This window comes from Barbus barbus, assembly GCF_936440315.1.
Source record: "Barbus barbus genome assembly, chromosome: 46".
Lineage (NCBI taxonomy): Eukaryota > Metazoa > Chordata > Actinopteri > Cypriniformes > Cyprinidae > Barbus > Barbus barbus.
In genome coordinates, this window is record NC_136724.1 from 20,977,955 (window position 1) to 20,993,470 (window position 15,516).

Genomic DNA, 15,516 nt, shown 5'->3' on the forward strand with positions numbered 1-15,516 from the left:
GACTAAATCAATCTATCTATATTAGGCAAATACATTTTAATGAATTAATTTTTAAGGTTCAAATCAAGAAGCTATATCTCATACTTTGTACTTTATATAATTATTAAAGATCAATTGATAATTATGATTGTTCAATAATTAACATTGTGTTATGTATATATACATCTAATTATGTATACTCAGTAGTTTATATTTAAATAACTGAATATAATATATAGTATATTGTAATATAGAAATGTCAGCATTTATTTAGATATTTTTATATTCATATTTTAATTTACAATAACCACTGATCTGTTCAGCATTATATGACATAAGTGTTTCATATCATTGTGAAGTTGTATAACCCATTACCTCTGCAACATAATATTTATTTTAAGCACTTGTTATGAAACATAATCTCATAACACTGTTTAGAGTGCATTATTGGTTTGTATAAACATGCAGGGATGCATTATATTTGCCCCGTACAAAGTTCACATAAACAAGGTGAACGCATTTCCCATAATGCCTCAGCGACGGCCTTCTGACAGGCTGGTTTCCTCACGTGTGCGCATGCACCCTTTTCCTACGCAGATTTGATCTGAAGTGTTAGTTTAACGGTCTCACATCAGATCTGTCAATTTTAATATTAATCCTCTTTAGCTGGAGAGAGGTACGGTTGCCGCGGCAATGCATTATGCAGAGACAGTGACTTCATTATGTGGCAATATTCTTTCAAACGAGTTAAGGAGAGCGTTGTGAATGGAAAGAGCGACTAAAGCATGACAGGGGACATCATTATTCAAGTGTTTAGAGCCGCGTACTGTACCTCTCATGAGCGCCTGGCCCTTTAATGTGCCGGTAAAAATTCATGATGGTGTTTTATTGAGTCTTCACCATGGGATTGAGGTGAAGCTGTGAATGAGACATTCTCTCCCATTGACACACATTCCTTCTCTCTCTGTCTGTCTGTGCATCTCGTGAGACTAGGTTCACAGCGAGGCTTTGAATATATCATGTTGTCAAAGCTGTGATTGTTAGACACTGTTTAGTAAAGTCAACCAGCTTTTTCCCCAAGCAAATCCAGATACGGGTATTGTCTTACACTGTGTAACTGGTTGCTAATTTTGCCCCAAGAGGAAGTACTGCACATCCTAAACATGCATTATGAAATATAAAACAATTCATTCTTGTCAGAGAGTATTCATTTTACCTTACCTTTCATTTAGTCTGCAAGATTATGAAAATGTACAGAGCCCCTGAAGGAACGTGGTGATGGGAGGAAAGATTGTATTTCAATGCTTTTGTGTTCGCTTGCAAAACTTTTGCTTTCTCTTGCAAATATGTTGCGTTCCCCTGAGAAACTGCATTTGCTTACAAAACTTTTCAGGAAACTTTTGTCTCTTCTGCGAGGGAATGCAACATTTTTGGGGGGGAATGCAGAAATTTTGTGATGAAACACAAATGTTTGTTTTTTTTCAAGAGAGAATGCAATATTTTTGTAGTATTTTTCAATATTTTAATTTTGTGAGAGAACATAAATGCTTAGCAAAAGAACACAAAGTTTCTTAGGGAAATGCAAATGTTTCATGAGAAAACAAAATGTTTTGCAAGAGAATGCAAAGTTTCTTGGGGAACACAAAAATTTGTCTAGAAACGCAAATATTTCATAAATAGAAATGTTTTGTGAAAGATTCCCAAAACATTTTGTGAGAGAATGTAAATGTTTTGCGAGAGAACGCAAAGTTTTGTGGGGAATGCAGAATTTGGCTAGTCAAATGTTTTGCGAAAGATCACAAATGTTTTACAAAAGAATGCAAAGTTTTGTGGGGAATGCCCAATTTGTCTACAAAAATGTTTTGTGAGAAAGCGCAAATGTTTTGAGAAAGATTGCAAATGTTTTATGAGAAAATACAAATGTTTTGAGAAAGATCGTAAATGTTTTATGAGAAAATACAAATGTTTTGAGAAAGATTGCAAATGTTTTATGAGAAAATACAAATGTTTTGTGAAAGATCGTAAATGTTTTATGAGAGAATACAAACGTTTTGGAAGAGAGTGCAAATGTTTTGCGAGGGAATTAAAAGTTTCAAGGGGAATGCAAAAATTGGCTAGAAAAGAAATGTTTCGTGCAGAGAATGTAAAATTTATTTATTTGTTTATTTGGATCCCCAAGGTAGTGGCTATTCTTCCCGGGGTCCAACAAATAAAAAACAAAATTCCATTAATTCATAACAACAATAGCAAATGTTGTGCGAAAGAATGCAAAGTTTCTTGGGGAACGCCAACCTTAGATAGAAAACAAATATTTTGCAAAAGATCCCAAATATTTTGCGAGAGAATGCAACTTTTCTTGGGGGAACGCAAAGATTTTCGTGAGAAAACGCAAATGTTTCATGAGAGAATAAATGTTTTGGAATGCAAAATTTGGCTAGAAAACACAAATAAAAACATGTCCGTTCATGAGAGAACGCAAAGATTTTGGGGGAACGTAAACATTTGGCTAGAAGACATGTTTTGTGAGAGAATGCAAAGTTTCTTGGGGGAACGCAAACATTTTGTGTGAAAATGCAATTGTTTCGTTAGAGAACACAAATGTTTTACAAAAGAATATAAAGTTTCTTGGGGAAACGCAAAAATGTATCTAGAAAACAAATGATTCGTGAGAGAATAGCAATGTTTCGCGAAAGATTGCAAATGTTTTATGACAGAATGCAAAGTTTCTTTGGGGGACACAAAAATTTTCATGAGAAAATGGAAACAAAAACAGAACACAAATGTTGTGCAAGAAAAAGTTTCTTGGCGGAATGTGTCAGTTGTGGGAGAGAAGGCAAAAGTTTTGCGAGCAAATGCAAAGTCAATCCATCTCATGTTTTTCACCATGTCCATAAAAATTTTACCTAAAAAAGTGCATCATGTTGGAACATTTAAATTACCTGGTTTTATTCAAGTCAAAAATATACAACTTATATATTGAAAATTATATAAAATACATTTTATTAGACTGAATCGATCTGATTACTTTGTGTTGCACCAACAAAAGTCATATATTAAAATATCTCCTTTAGATAATGATGGCACATTTTTAGTCTTTTTATTTTAGTCTTATAATAAAGATTGAACAAGTTGCTATTGACTACTGACAGTCAGCACTACTTCCTAAAAGAGGCATTACCCAGAATGCTTGACCTTAAAGGGACAATTCACTCAAAAGTGAAGATTTTGTCATCCAAAACATGTGTGTTGTTCCAAACCTGCATGACTGCATGCAACTCTCATCTGTGTGATTTATTGAGTTTGCTGGGCTGTTGTTTACCCATCAGCAGTACTTGAAATCTTAGCTAAATCGGGTCAGCTGATACTGAACAAGGCCAGATCCTCTCAGGCAGTTTAAAACCTACCTGAAGCCTTATTTGCATCTCTGTGCTTTGTTTGGATTTGCATCTTTTTTGCTACTATCCATAGCTAAACTTTCAGAGCAGAAAAAGGAGGTTTATTTCCGTTTATTTTTGTATGCCACACGAGCTGTATCCTCAACATAAGCGTCTATCACCGAGTCAGCAGGAGCCTTCGTCATTGTGTCCGTCTGAGTGTGACATTAAAGCGAGAGGTGTGTGAAGGATCACAGGCAGGTGCTGGAGGGGCCGGTCTCGCTGGTGGAAATGTAAACACGTGTGTTTACTCTTTCTTTCTCTTTTTCTGTTTGCAGTTCTGCCTGACTGCATCGCTGAGGCGCCCAGGTAAGCCAGAGTTCACTACCTGCTTCCGAGTGTCAGTTTATGGCTTTTCTGACGCCTTTTACAGCATACGTGCAGTTGTCAGAAGTTGCATGTAAGTCTTCTGTATTTGGACACTTTAGTCGCAGTTAAAAATAAATGAATTGCATTGGATGCAAACTATTAAAGTTGGCGTTTGCACACAAATCAAGAGCTTTTCTCTTGCTCAATGACTTTTATTCTGGTGATTTTTAGTGGCTGAATGAAGTCAGTTAGTTTAGTGCATTAACTATGAACATGATCCACTAACATCTGACAACAGATTTTAAATCACGTGAACTATTTTGCTTGAAAAGTTGTTTATCTTTCTTTAAAATAAAAGTTGCTTGATAGGTGTTTTATACTTTATGATTTTTAAATAATATATAAATTCACACTAAAAGTGCTTGGGGTCTGTTTGTTTTTGAGTGAAGTTTATACCTTTTTTAATATACAGTGAATTCAGTAATATTATAAAATATTATTACAATAAAAAAAAATGTTTTCTATTTGAATATATTGTAAAATGTAATTTATTCCTGTGATGCAAAACTGAATTTTCAGCATCATTACTCCAGTCTTCAGTGTCACATGATCCTTCAGAAATCAGTATAATATGCTGATTTGCTATAATATATGCTAATATTCAATTGTGCTATTTAATATTTTTGTGGAAACATGATACATTTTTATTTTCAGAATTCTTTAATGAATAGAAAGTTCAAAATAACAGCACATATTTGAAACAGAATTTTGTAACATAACAGTTTTGACTGTCACTTTTGATTAATGTAATGCATAAATAATTTTTTATTATATTAAAAAAGCATAAAAAAAATCACACTGATTCCTAAACTTTTGAACTGCATTTTTACATAATATAATTATTTATTTTTTTGTTTATATTTATTTTCTTTTTATTTAATATTTTATGTCTATATTTTCATACATTAAGTGTGACTTAAGTGACCAAATACTTTTTGGAGCCACTGTTAATTTTTTGCATGCATCTTATTAATCATCTTTATCTTAATGCAGTGCAAGTTGGTTTGTGCATTTTGTGTCAAATGCTACACTAAACTTTATCGGCCTACAGCAAACATTTTATTCTGTATCATTGCTTATTATGCAGCGTGATAGCTGATAATAGCAACAGATTTCTCATTGAAAATAATGAGCCAGTTCATGCTTGAGTGTTTTGGACTCTGTGTTCACACATAAGTTCACACATGAGGATCTGCGATGCTGATTTTCTTAGTCACATCTTGCAGGGAATTTCAGATGCTGCCCTGATGAGTTTTGTAACAAACTCGCTGCCCCAAAGAGCACAAAATGCACTTTGCCACCCATTTTACTTCTGTCACATATTTTTTTTTTGTGAAACAGGATGTTTAGTGAGACAAAATGCAGGGCGAGGCTTGATTTGATCCATCAGGAACTGATTGGATGGTGAAAAGTGGTTTCTTATAAGTGGTTGGAGGGGAGAGATTGAAAAATAAGAAGGCCAAAATGGAAAGTCGGTTCAGAGGTTGAATTATTAGTGATTTATATTTTTGACTTTGGAATAATGTTTCCCAACTAATCATTTACAGTAAGACCAGAAATGTGAATGAAGAAACACCATTATTAATCCAATTCAAATTTGTTCACACTGCCATTCAAAAGGTTTGGTTCTGAAAAAAGGCTATTCTATTTATTTATTTATGTATTTATTTTAAATACAGTAAAAACAGAAATATTATGAAATATTATTACAATTCAAAATAACTGCTTTTAATTTGGATTCCTGTGATGAAAAGCAGAATTTTCAGCATCATTACTCCAGTCTTCAGTGTTGCACGATCCTTCAGAAATCATTCTAATATGCTGATTTTCTGCTCAAGAAACATTTTTATTATTATTGATGCTGAAAACAGTAGTGCTGCTTAATATTTTTGTGGAAACCATGATATTTCTTTTGCGAATTTTTAGAAAGTTCAAAAGAAAAGCACTTACTTGAAATATTGTAACATAAGTTTTTACTGTCGCTTTTCATCAATTTAATGCATAAAAATACTTTAAATAATATAATGATAATAAATGATACTGATCCTGAACTTTTCAACTGTAGTCGGATAAATGCAGCTTTCTGCACATTTTATGAATGTGCTGCATTTGTAGTTCCACAAAGAACCAAAACATCAGAATATCATTTGTTACTCTTTAAAGCATCATATAGCTACTCAAGGACCTTATAACAAGAGTTTTCTTTGCTGAAAGAATCATTTTTAGTTGTACGAGTCAATATTGGCACAACCTTCAAGACTTCCAAGTGTCTAAACAAAGCTTTGACCTCGGAAAGAATCAAAAGCTCTCGGGTCAGATTCACCCGATCTTTATACCTCAACCAATCACATACTCGGTTGATTTGTGACACGACGTATCCAATAATTGACCCTTGTGTTCTGCTTTCAGCTTGCATCTCGGAGCGGGTAAAAAGCGGGCGGCTGCAGAAGGGGCCCGCGGGGCGCCAGTCAACAAGAGGAAATCGCTCCTGATGAAGCCCCGCCACTACAGTCCCAGTCCCTGCCCCAGCGAGGAGGACGGCGAGGAAGACCTGGCAAGCGTTCAGGACAAAGACGTGCCCAGGAACACTGACACTCCAGCAGGTAGACAGATGTCCTGTTGTTTTGTCTGTTTTGATGAACAATTGACGCTGAATTTTAAACTACCATCTGTTGCATTCATATATTTGTTTCCCTCCTCCTCCTCCTCCTTCGTCTCCTCTCCTCTCCCCCCTCCCTCCCCGCATCCGTCTCTTCGTCCATCCCGGGGAAGTTCACGACAGTCGATTCCCGTTTGTTTTTTCATGCATCCGGTGTCCAGATTAAGGGCGATTTCCCGCGCTCGACTTCTTTGAAACCCGGATTAAAAACTGGCGGTGGCGTTAAAGTAGCTGCCGCCGGGTTGATTATGCAGCCTGAAAAAGTGCTTTTTTATAAGCAAGTGTGGTTTCTTGCATAATTATGCAAATAGGGTAACTGAGAATAGAATGCACCAAATTATATTGTGCCTCGTTGACAAAAGAGAGTGATCATACACTCCAACAACAAAACATTTTTGGCAAGGAAGGCACGGAAATGTTAAAGTCGATATTACATTTTAAAGCAGTCTCCTTTCTAGAAACAAAATGCTGCCATTTCCTAATGAATCAAATTATGAGCATGTTGGCAACAATACCCATGCTTTACATGTGTACCTCCACACCCCTATAATCTGCACTTATTTGGTATATTTTTAACGATGTAACCAAGCAACAAACGTAATTGTCCCTTTCGAAAGCTTTTGTTAGACCATCGAACGCAGCCCAAATATACATAATTAGGCATAATGTGTGCGGCTCATTATTGGACACATGTGGGTTGTTAAATGGACAACAAAATAGCTCAATAAATTGAACAGCATCATTGGAAATGGAATTTATTTGTTTCTCTGATTTCATATTACCCACAATAATCATAACCTTTTTTTTCCCCCTCCTCCTTCTTCAAATTTGTAGTATTATTTTCTGAAGTTGCAGTAGGAAAATCTCATTTGTCATATTTCCCCTGCTGTCTTGCAACATGTTTGCTTTGCGTTTTGCCAAAGTGCACTACTGAAGAAGTGCTGGTGGAAAAGAAAAAAATTAAAAGACATAATGTGCGGGGTGTGACTGGGAGTGGATGGCGATTGGGACTGTAGCGAAATTAATGGATCTGTAGGGGGACGAGAGGGGTATGTGAATTTCATGAGGAAAAAAAGGGAAAAGGAAAGGCAGGGGAGAAATTAAAGGGGTGTAAGGCTTCCATTTGGTGCTGTTGTGTGTGTGTGTGTGTGTGTGTGACTCCAGCCAAGCTTCTGGTCTCCATACACACAATGGTAATGGTTATTCTGGAGTATAAACCATTCACCTGTTCCAAAACACAAACCACTCTCTGCATCCAAGCATTTTTCGCCCTTGTTCACTCCAGTCTTTTTTTTTTTTTCACTGTTCTGTATTTTTTTTTTTTTGGTCAGGGCTGTATCTCCATCTGGATGGCAGAGAACTCCTAATCATCTGCTCTGTTAATTGTGTCTTAGCATAACTGGCGAACTTTTCATCTGCGCTGGACCGCTTTGGGTTTTCACACCTCAAATTGCTGACAAAAGCGACAAAATCAGGAAAATCGGACGCTTTTAAGCGCATTCGCTATGGAATCTATTTGGTTCGGGCGTCCAGATGCTTCATGTTTTTGCATTACTGGTGGGCTACTGATTCTTGAGATCAGAAATTAAAAATATTAAAGTTTAAAGTTAAATCTGTTTATGTTTTAGTGCAACCTCCTATACTACTTCTTAGTTTTTTCCTTGCCTATTGCTCTGTACGTGTCAACACCATCAGATACAAACATAATAAGTACTGTTATTTTGGATATTTATAATAAATGGACCATTCAACTGTGATTAAGAGTAAATTGAGACTACGAGATGGTTTCAAACTGATTTTCACCTCCATCTTTTGAAATGTCAGCTGCATCTCATTGAAAATCTGAGGTTGTTGACAAAATAATCACATTTAGTCACAGATGTTTTGCAGTCAATTTGTTTTTCTGGGGTTCCTATAATATCATATGGAAAAATAAAACATTCAGGATGAAGACTAACCTGATTTTATTAATATTAATAATTTGAAAGCTGTGTGGTCCATAAGTTGTATTTTAAAGTGAATAAAATACACAGCAAAATAAATAAATTCTTGCTTAGGATTTTTGTCTTGTTTTCCAGTACAAATATCTACTTGAGAAGGAAAATTTGTTAACTCTTGTTTTCTGAAAAATTATTGTTTTTCATTATTTTTGGCAGATATGTTTTTCTATTTTAAGCATAAACTCTTAATTTTGATACTTTTGCTTCTCAAGTAAATGTATCTTGATTAATGAATGTTAAAATATTTGTACTGAAAAACAAGACAGAAATACTGAGTCAGAATTTGTATTTTTTTGCAGTGTATGTGTATATTTTAATTTATATAATTTTTTTAAAGATACATATTTACGTCGGTTATTTTTACTGAGTGGTTTGGTGAGTGAAGATATAACTCTGATTTGTGTAAAGAACATTCTAGTGATCTGTTCTGATTAATATCAATGTTGCCTTAAAAGTGTGGGACACGTTTCATCTCTCAAGAATCAGCGCTGTAACATTAGACACGCATACAATTGGATGCAATTCCAAAAATAAAAACGGACGAGATTATCCACCCTTTCCTCAAGCAGAATGCATAAAAACTATAATTATCTGCACAAAAAGAATCAAAATTTAGGTTGTGCGCTAGCATTATGCCTTCGCATTCGTACAGCGCCAAAGTAGACCTCGGCGACATTATGCCGGAGTTTGGCATGGTTTGAACGCATCGGCAAGCACACTCTAACCCCTCAAAGCCTGGTTTCCATTTTTGGCAAGAGACGGGTGAGATTGTAAATGCCACTGAGCTCTCTATCCCCCATTTAGGGATGTTTTTGGGGGGATTAAAAGCAGGACTACTTTATATGCTCTTTAAGACTAGCAACTGTTTGTTAAGGCAGTATGATCCCATTAGAAGCCCCTGAAACTGCATGTGGCAGCAGCCAAAATGCTCTAATATCTAATCAACTCAGTGGTTGCATATGGTTTGGAGGGTGGCATAAGGCTCTCTAAGAGGATAGATGTACTGTATCTCGTGCTTACGCTGTATTTTGAACTTTAAACCCTGGTGCCAAAAGAGCTTTAACCCCAGCGGGTAAGTTTCAGAGAGATCAGTAGTGGATTGTAAATCAATCCAGCTGATAGTTTCTTTTGTTAATCATTGACTCGATTACTTAATATAATCGGGTCTGTTGCGATTCCAGCGAGTCGTTTAAAGGTGATTTTAAAGGATAAAAGGTCTGAGATTTGTCAAAAAAGGAATTATTCACCCTATAAACCCCAGTCAAATAAGCTTTATGGATTTATCAGAAGTAGTATAGTAGTATAGAAAATCGTGCTTCTTTCTGATTAGCGTTTACAGCTTTATATCATGTAGTCTTATATCCATTGTGGATGTGGAAACATTTTTTTCAGTACATAAAAAAAAAAAAATACTGTTACGTAAGTTGAACAGATGGAAGATTAAATTAGAAGGGGAAATGTTTATTTATTTATTTATAAATATTTATACATTTTCTATATGTTATTTATTTATTTTTAAGGTCAAGTTATGTATAGATTTCAGTTAGTAATCTGAATTTTGGATGGAAACTAGATGGCGTTTTAGACAAAAATATTTTTATGCACTTGGGATACGTGTAAAATTCTCTTGATGGTTTTTTAATGTTTTATCTCTTATTTTCTCATTGTGCCATTTTTATCATTTTACAATTAAATGAATTATTTTATTAATTTTATTTGTTTTTCATTTAACCAAAAACTCACATTTAAAAGGCTTTTTCTTGCCTAGCTTTATTTTCCCCATCTATCTGTCAATCTATCTGTCTATCTGTCTCTACTTATTTTTTAAGGTTTGTCATATTTTGTGCTTCTCTTCACATTTTTTAAGTCATAGTGTTTTCTTGACAACATCTTTCATTTTTTATGTTCCCATTTATAGCATTTTTTTATTATTTTGATCATTTTATTAATTGTATTTTGTTTTTCATTTGACCAAAGAGTCACATTTGAAATGTGATGAATTATTTACTTATTAGGGTTTTTAATATTTAGTGTTTCCCTTCACTTCCCTCAAGTTGTCATGTTTGTCACAACTTGTGATTCTGAAGGCTTTAAAAACCATCTGTTAGTATTTTCCCTCCAAACACAATCATATAATAGACTCTTGCCGATGATCCATCAATTTATGCTCTGTCCGTTCTTCTGTGACTCAGATGAGGACCTCAACGGCGGTGATGTTCTGGAAGACACTATCTATCACAATGCAAAGTCTCACCACTTGTTGTCATGGTCAGAACGAACGAGTGAAGGTTCGCCAGACCTGGCGGCTCAGATATCCGAACACCAGAATGAGCAAGAGGAGGAGGAGGAGGAACACAACCAGGACTTTGAAGACAAAAACCAAGGGGGGATCAGAGCCAGTTATCACCTGTCTCCAGACAGAGAGGCAGATGAAGAAGAATGGAGCGCTCCTCCGTCCCTAACAAAGGTCAACGGGATTCATCACAGCCCCAGTCCACCTGCAGATGATGCTCTAATGAAGAGACTCCGGATTGGCCAGCAGCTGCACGAAGACGCTCTTTCTGCGTACATGAACAGAAACAGTGCAGGGACCTTTATGGAGGAGTATGGCTCTGCAAGAGAGTTCAGCGACAGTGAGGAGGAGCCCCAGACGCCCAGGATGGAGGAGCGAGGAGGTGTTTGGGGTCCAGGTCTGGTGGCCAGACGCCTGGAGCTGGACAGGGCCCGACTCAACCTCAGTCTTCTAGAGCAGGCCATGGTGCTGCAGTCTGAACATAGACAGGTCCTCCACAGTGCCTACAAAGACATGGACCGCTTCCTCCTGGAGCAGATGAACCACGAACGGAGACAGCAGAGGATGCTGGAGATAGACGCTCGAGCCATGTACCACAGCAGCAAAGGTGAGATTCACCAGAGCTTCATCACATTTCCACTGATTTTTAATAGTTTGAATTCAGCAAAAATTCTGATTCCTCAATGGTTTCATTTACAATTCTTTTAGTAATAAAGGAATGAATACTTGGAATAAAGAAATGCAATTTGCAAATTGCCAAATGATGAAATGATTTCAATAATAAATACTTTTCAAAACAATTCTTGCAAAAGATGTTTGAATAGACTTATAAATTAGATTTTAGAGGCATAAATAAAGTCTAAAGTCTAATGAAGGCAATCCAATAACAGTCCAACAATGTATTTGATTCACTAAAAGGACAGGAGTTGGACTACGCTGGTCACGCTGTATGTTTCTGATTCATTAAAAAGAACCGACTCAGAGTTATTTATTCAGCAGTCAGACTTGTTGCTCTACACGTGTTTCTGATTCACTTGTAAACGGTTCATTAAGTCCAAAGTATACTTACTTTTTGTACGCCTATGCTAGCATGCAGTCGAACGCATAGCCTTTCAAAGTGTACTCCGTTTGACGCAAGCGGTCGACACATGCACTCTTGAAAGCTTCATCCATGTCCAGTGTCTGCTCTATTTTTCTCCATAATTTATGACCGATAACAAATATTTATGAACTCTTTTAAACCAAAGCTGGGCTATCCCTACCCTCTCGCTTGGCTTGTAAATGCAGTCGTCTATTGTTGAAGCAGTCTCTTTCTACTGTGAAACAATGGCCCAGGCCAGTGTTTCCACCTTGTGGAACAACTGATTACTACAAAACAAATTCAATGCGCTAGTTACAAAAATTAGTGTGCGTATAGTAGTAACAGTACGTGTCCCTTGCATACACATAAAAAGTGAAGTATACACTCAACATTAGAGTGATTCAGTCAGATGTTACTGGTTGCACGGTACATGTTTCTTATTCGCTAAAAATAACTGGCTCATTCGGCAGTCAGATGTCACTAGTTGCACTGTATATGCCCTTACGAAAATTAACCATGGTTTTATTGTAGTAAAAGTGTAGTAACTATAGTTTTTTGGTGTATTGAATACCATTTGTATAACCACAGTTATACTACAAATACCATGGTTAAACTATGGTTAGTGTAGCAAAACCATGGTTAATTTGTGGTTACCTTGGTTTAACTATAGTAACCATAGTTTTTTGGTTTTATTTGTGGTAAAACCATGGTTAATTTTCATAAGGGTGTTTGGGATTCGCTAAAAAGAACTGGCTAAGACTAATTCGACGGTAGGACTTAACTAGTTGCGCTGTATAGCCTATATTTCTGAAAAGAAAAAAAATAGTTGCGCTGTATATTTAGTAGTAGCAGTCTTTTGGCGCCGTATAGTAGGCTATAAGTATATTACGTGATATTTCATCCACATTGGCAATGCAGTGTTTCACTAATTCACTAAGAACCTCAAATATGTGGGAAAAAAATATGTATTTTTTTGTTGCTTGTTAAATAATGTCATTTACACTATTAATGCTAATCGTAAATTCATATTCAATCACTGCAAAAGAAACTACTCTGTCGCATTGAAAACCCCTTACAACACTTTACAATGTTACATTTTTTTTCATTTGCTAACTACATTAGTAATGCTAACATAAACTAACAATGAACAGTATTTTTATTAATTAACATTAACAAAGTGTAATAAACACTGCAACAAATGTGTAGCTCATTGTTAGGTAATACTAGTCAATGCATTAACAAATGGGGATCTCGTTGTAAAACGGTACCATTTCTTTTCTTGTTGTATTTGGTCTGTAAAAACGTCTTTAGATTTATATGTGTTGGTGGTGTGTTTTATATTATATGCATTTTTGCAATAAGATTGGAATGTTGCAGTATCAACACATACGAAGAAAGAGACATAGAGAGATTCTAGCCCAGAGGGATAGATAAATAAAATCCTCTTAAGAGCTAAAAACATTTTGCCAACAAAATATTTAATGGTAAATAACCACCATGTTCTATGAGGGGAGGGGGGGGGATTACAAGTACAAGAAGAAGATCTTCTGATGACATCTCTGTAACACGAAACGCTGGATTTTTATCGGTATCAGCCAGATATTTTACCATGAGCATAAATTAAGTCATAAATCCTAGTAAAGTATCTCTGATGTGAGCTTTAAGCACTTTGATTCTTGCAATGACTGCTGTTTAATGGGTAATCTCTGAAGATAATCTCTCTATGGATCAGCGCTAAGAAACCGGTGCCCTGAGTAAGACTGCAGCCTTAACTAATGTCACGGATGAATACATACACACCCAACATGCTTTTACAGGATGCACTTCTGCTTACATAGAGTGAAACGAGACTGGATGGGATTAACTGTAGCTATATGTTCTTGAAGAGCACTGTTTTTACTGTTTTTGTGTGTGTGTGTGTTATAGATTCCCCTCGGACAGAAAAGAAAGACATCAAATGTCCGACCCCGGGCTGTGATGGGACGGGTCATGTGACAGGCCTCTACCCTCATCATCGGAGTCTATCAGGATGTCCCCACAAAGTCAGAGTGCCCCCAGAGAGTGAGTCTGTTCTCGTGTTACGCATCACTTCCTGAGGACATTAGACACATTTCCTCCCTTCACAGCAGTACAATACAAACAGAACAAATACAATTAGTGATAACAACACTGTGATCATTTTCAGCCCATAAATATTCATACCGTACTAATGATCAAGGTTTAGTTGTACAGATACTGAGGGACAAAATATTACATGGTGATTGCTTAACTAACCAGCCTCTATTATATTCAGAACATTTCTGCATAGAGACATAACATGAAGTGTATCAATTTAAATGTATGCTACAAAAATATCTAATAGTTATTTTTTTCTGTGATAGAAAATGCAAGACTCTTCCCTTTTATAGAAAATTTTTTAAATATATATTCTAGTTTTAAAGGATGTATTATTTAAGCTTTAACTTTATTTTTAACTTTATAATTTAATGCAACAATAAATTTATAAAAAAAGCTTGAAAATTCTGCTTTACACCTTACTTTAAATACATCATATTTATTTGGTATTAATAAACGCAATTAGTAATTTTGATAATTTTTACATATATATTTACATGTGTGTGTATGCGTGTGTGTGTGTGTGTGTGTGTGTGTGTGTGTGTGTATACATATATATATATATACATAAATAAAAGTTTTTCCCAAAGACGTTTATATCTGGTTATGATGTCATTAATTTTAGACATTTTTTCCATTATGATATGAGATTATCTTTATTACCAAACTGGTCACTGGTTTCTTTTTTTATTACAAAATTTGTCACTATTTGAGCATTTTAATTCAGAAGCAATCTGTCTCTTTTTATTTTTGTAAGTTCACAGCTAATTTTACTCCAAAAAGTGAAAAATTACCATTGTTTATTACAGGAGATGTGATAAATATTTAATATATATATATATATATATATATATATATATATGATAAACATAGATTAAACATAATTTGAAGTGTCAAGATTTCAATGAGTCAAAAGTGCCTCTAATTAAAAAAATATATATCACAGATATGAAGTATGTAATATGTAATTTGTATGTTAATTATGTATTTACCTCTTATCTTGAGCCTTCCAGTAGAAACCACATAATGTTGCACCAAGCTGAAAGTAAAAAAAAAAAACTTTTTAGACTTTTTTTAATGCTTTTTTCAAGTGAGGTTTGATTTCCTGCGGAAGGCGAATTAAAAATGCATTCTGGAAACAACTTTGCACTTGCTGTTTTCTCCATTTGAGAGTAGTACAACAAACATTCGCCATTAAACAGTGATGTGACAAAAGGAACAGAAAATGTAATTAAGTTTTTTCCCTCCAATATGAAAGCATGTACTCCTAAACCAGAGGCAGCATTCTGCGAATCAAAGGACCTGTGGATGCAGCCTAAATAGACGGGCACATCCTCCAAACTAATTATGAACAGACTGAAAAGTTACTAAGGATAGGACTTCAACAATATGTGTGTGTCTCTTAAATGGTAATCAAAATGCATTTGTAGTCATGATGTTTTTGCATGTTCATATTTGAAGCGAGACCCAATTTTAAGTTGTAAAGAATGGCATGGGAAACTTTATTTAGCATGAAAAGTTGAAAAGCTGCAGTAGAAGCTTGTGTGAATTCCACTAAATGCTGAATTACTGTTTATTCAATAAAA

At 35.4% G+C, this 15,516-nt stretch overlaps 1 protein-coding gene across 1 annotated transcript in view; it reads left to right on the forward strand.

Moving 5' to 3' along the window:
• Window positions 1-15,516, forward strand: part of LOC306864673 (suppression of tumorigenicity 18 protein-like) — a gene marked incomplete at both ends in the record, with an annotated part of 33,735 nt that overhangs the window by 492 nt on the left and 17,727 nt on the right. The window contains 4 exons of the mRNA XM_079408828.1: window positions 3,692-3,722; window positions 6,192-6,385; window positions 10,634-11,341; window positions 13,742-13,876. Of these exons, the coding sequence (XP_079264954.1) occupies window positions 3,692-3,722; window positions 6,192-6,385; window positions 10,634-11,341; window positions 13,742-13,876 (1,068 nt within the window). The remainder of the gene's footprint in view (window positions 1-3,691; window positions 3,723-6,191; window positions 6,386-10,633; window positions 11,342-13,741; window positions 13,877-15,516) is intronic.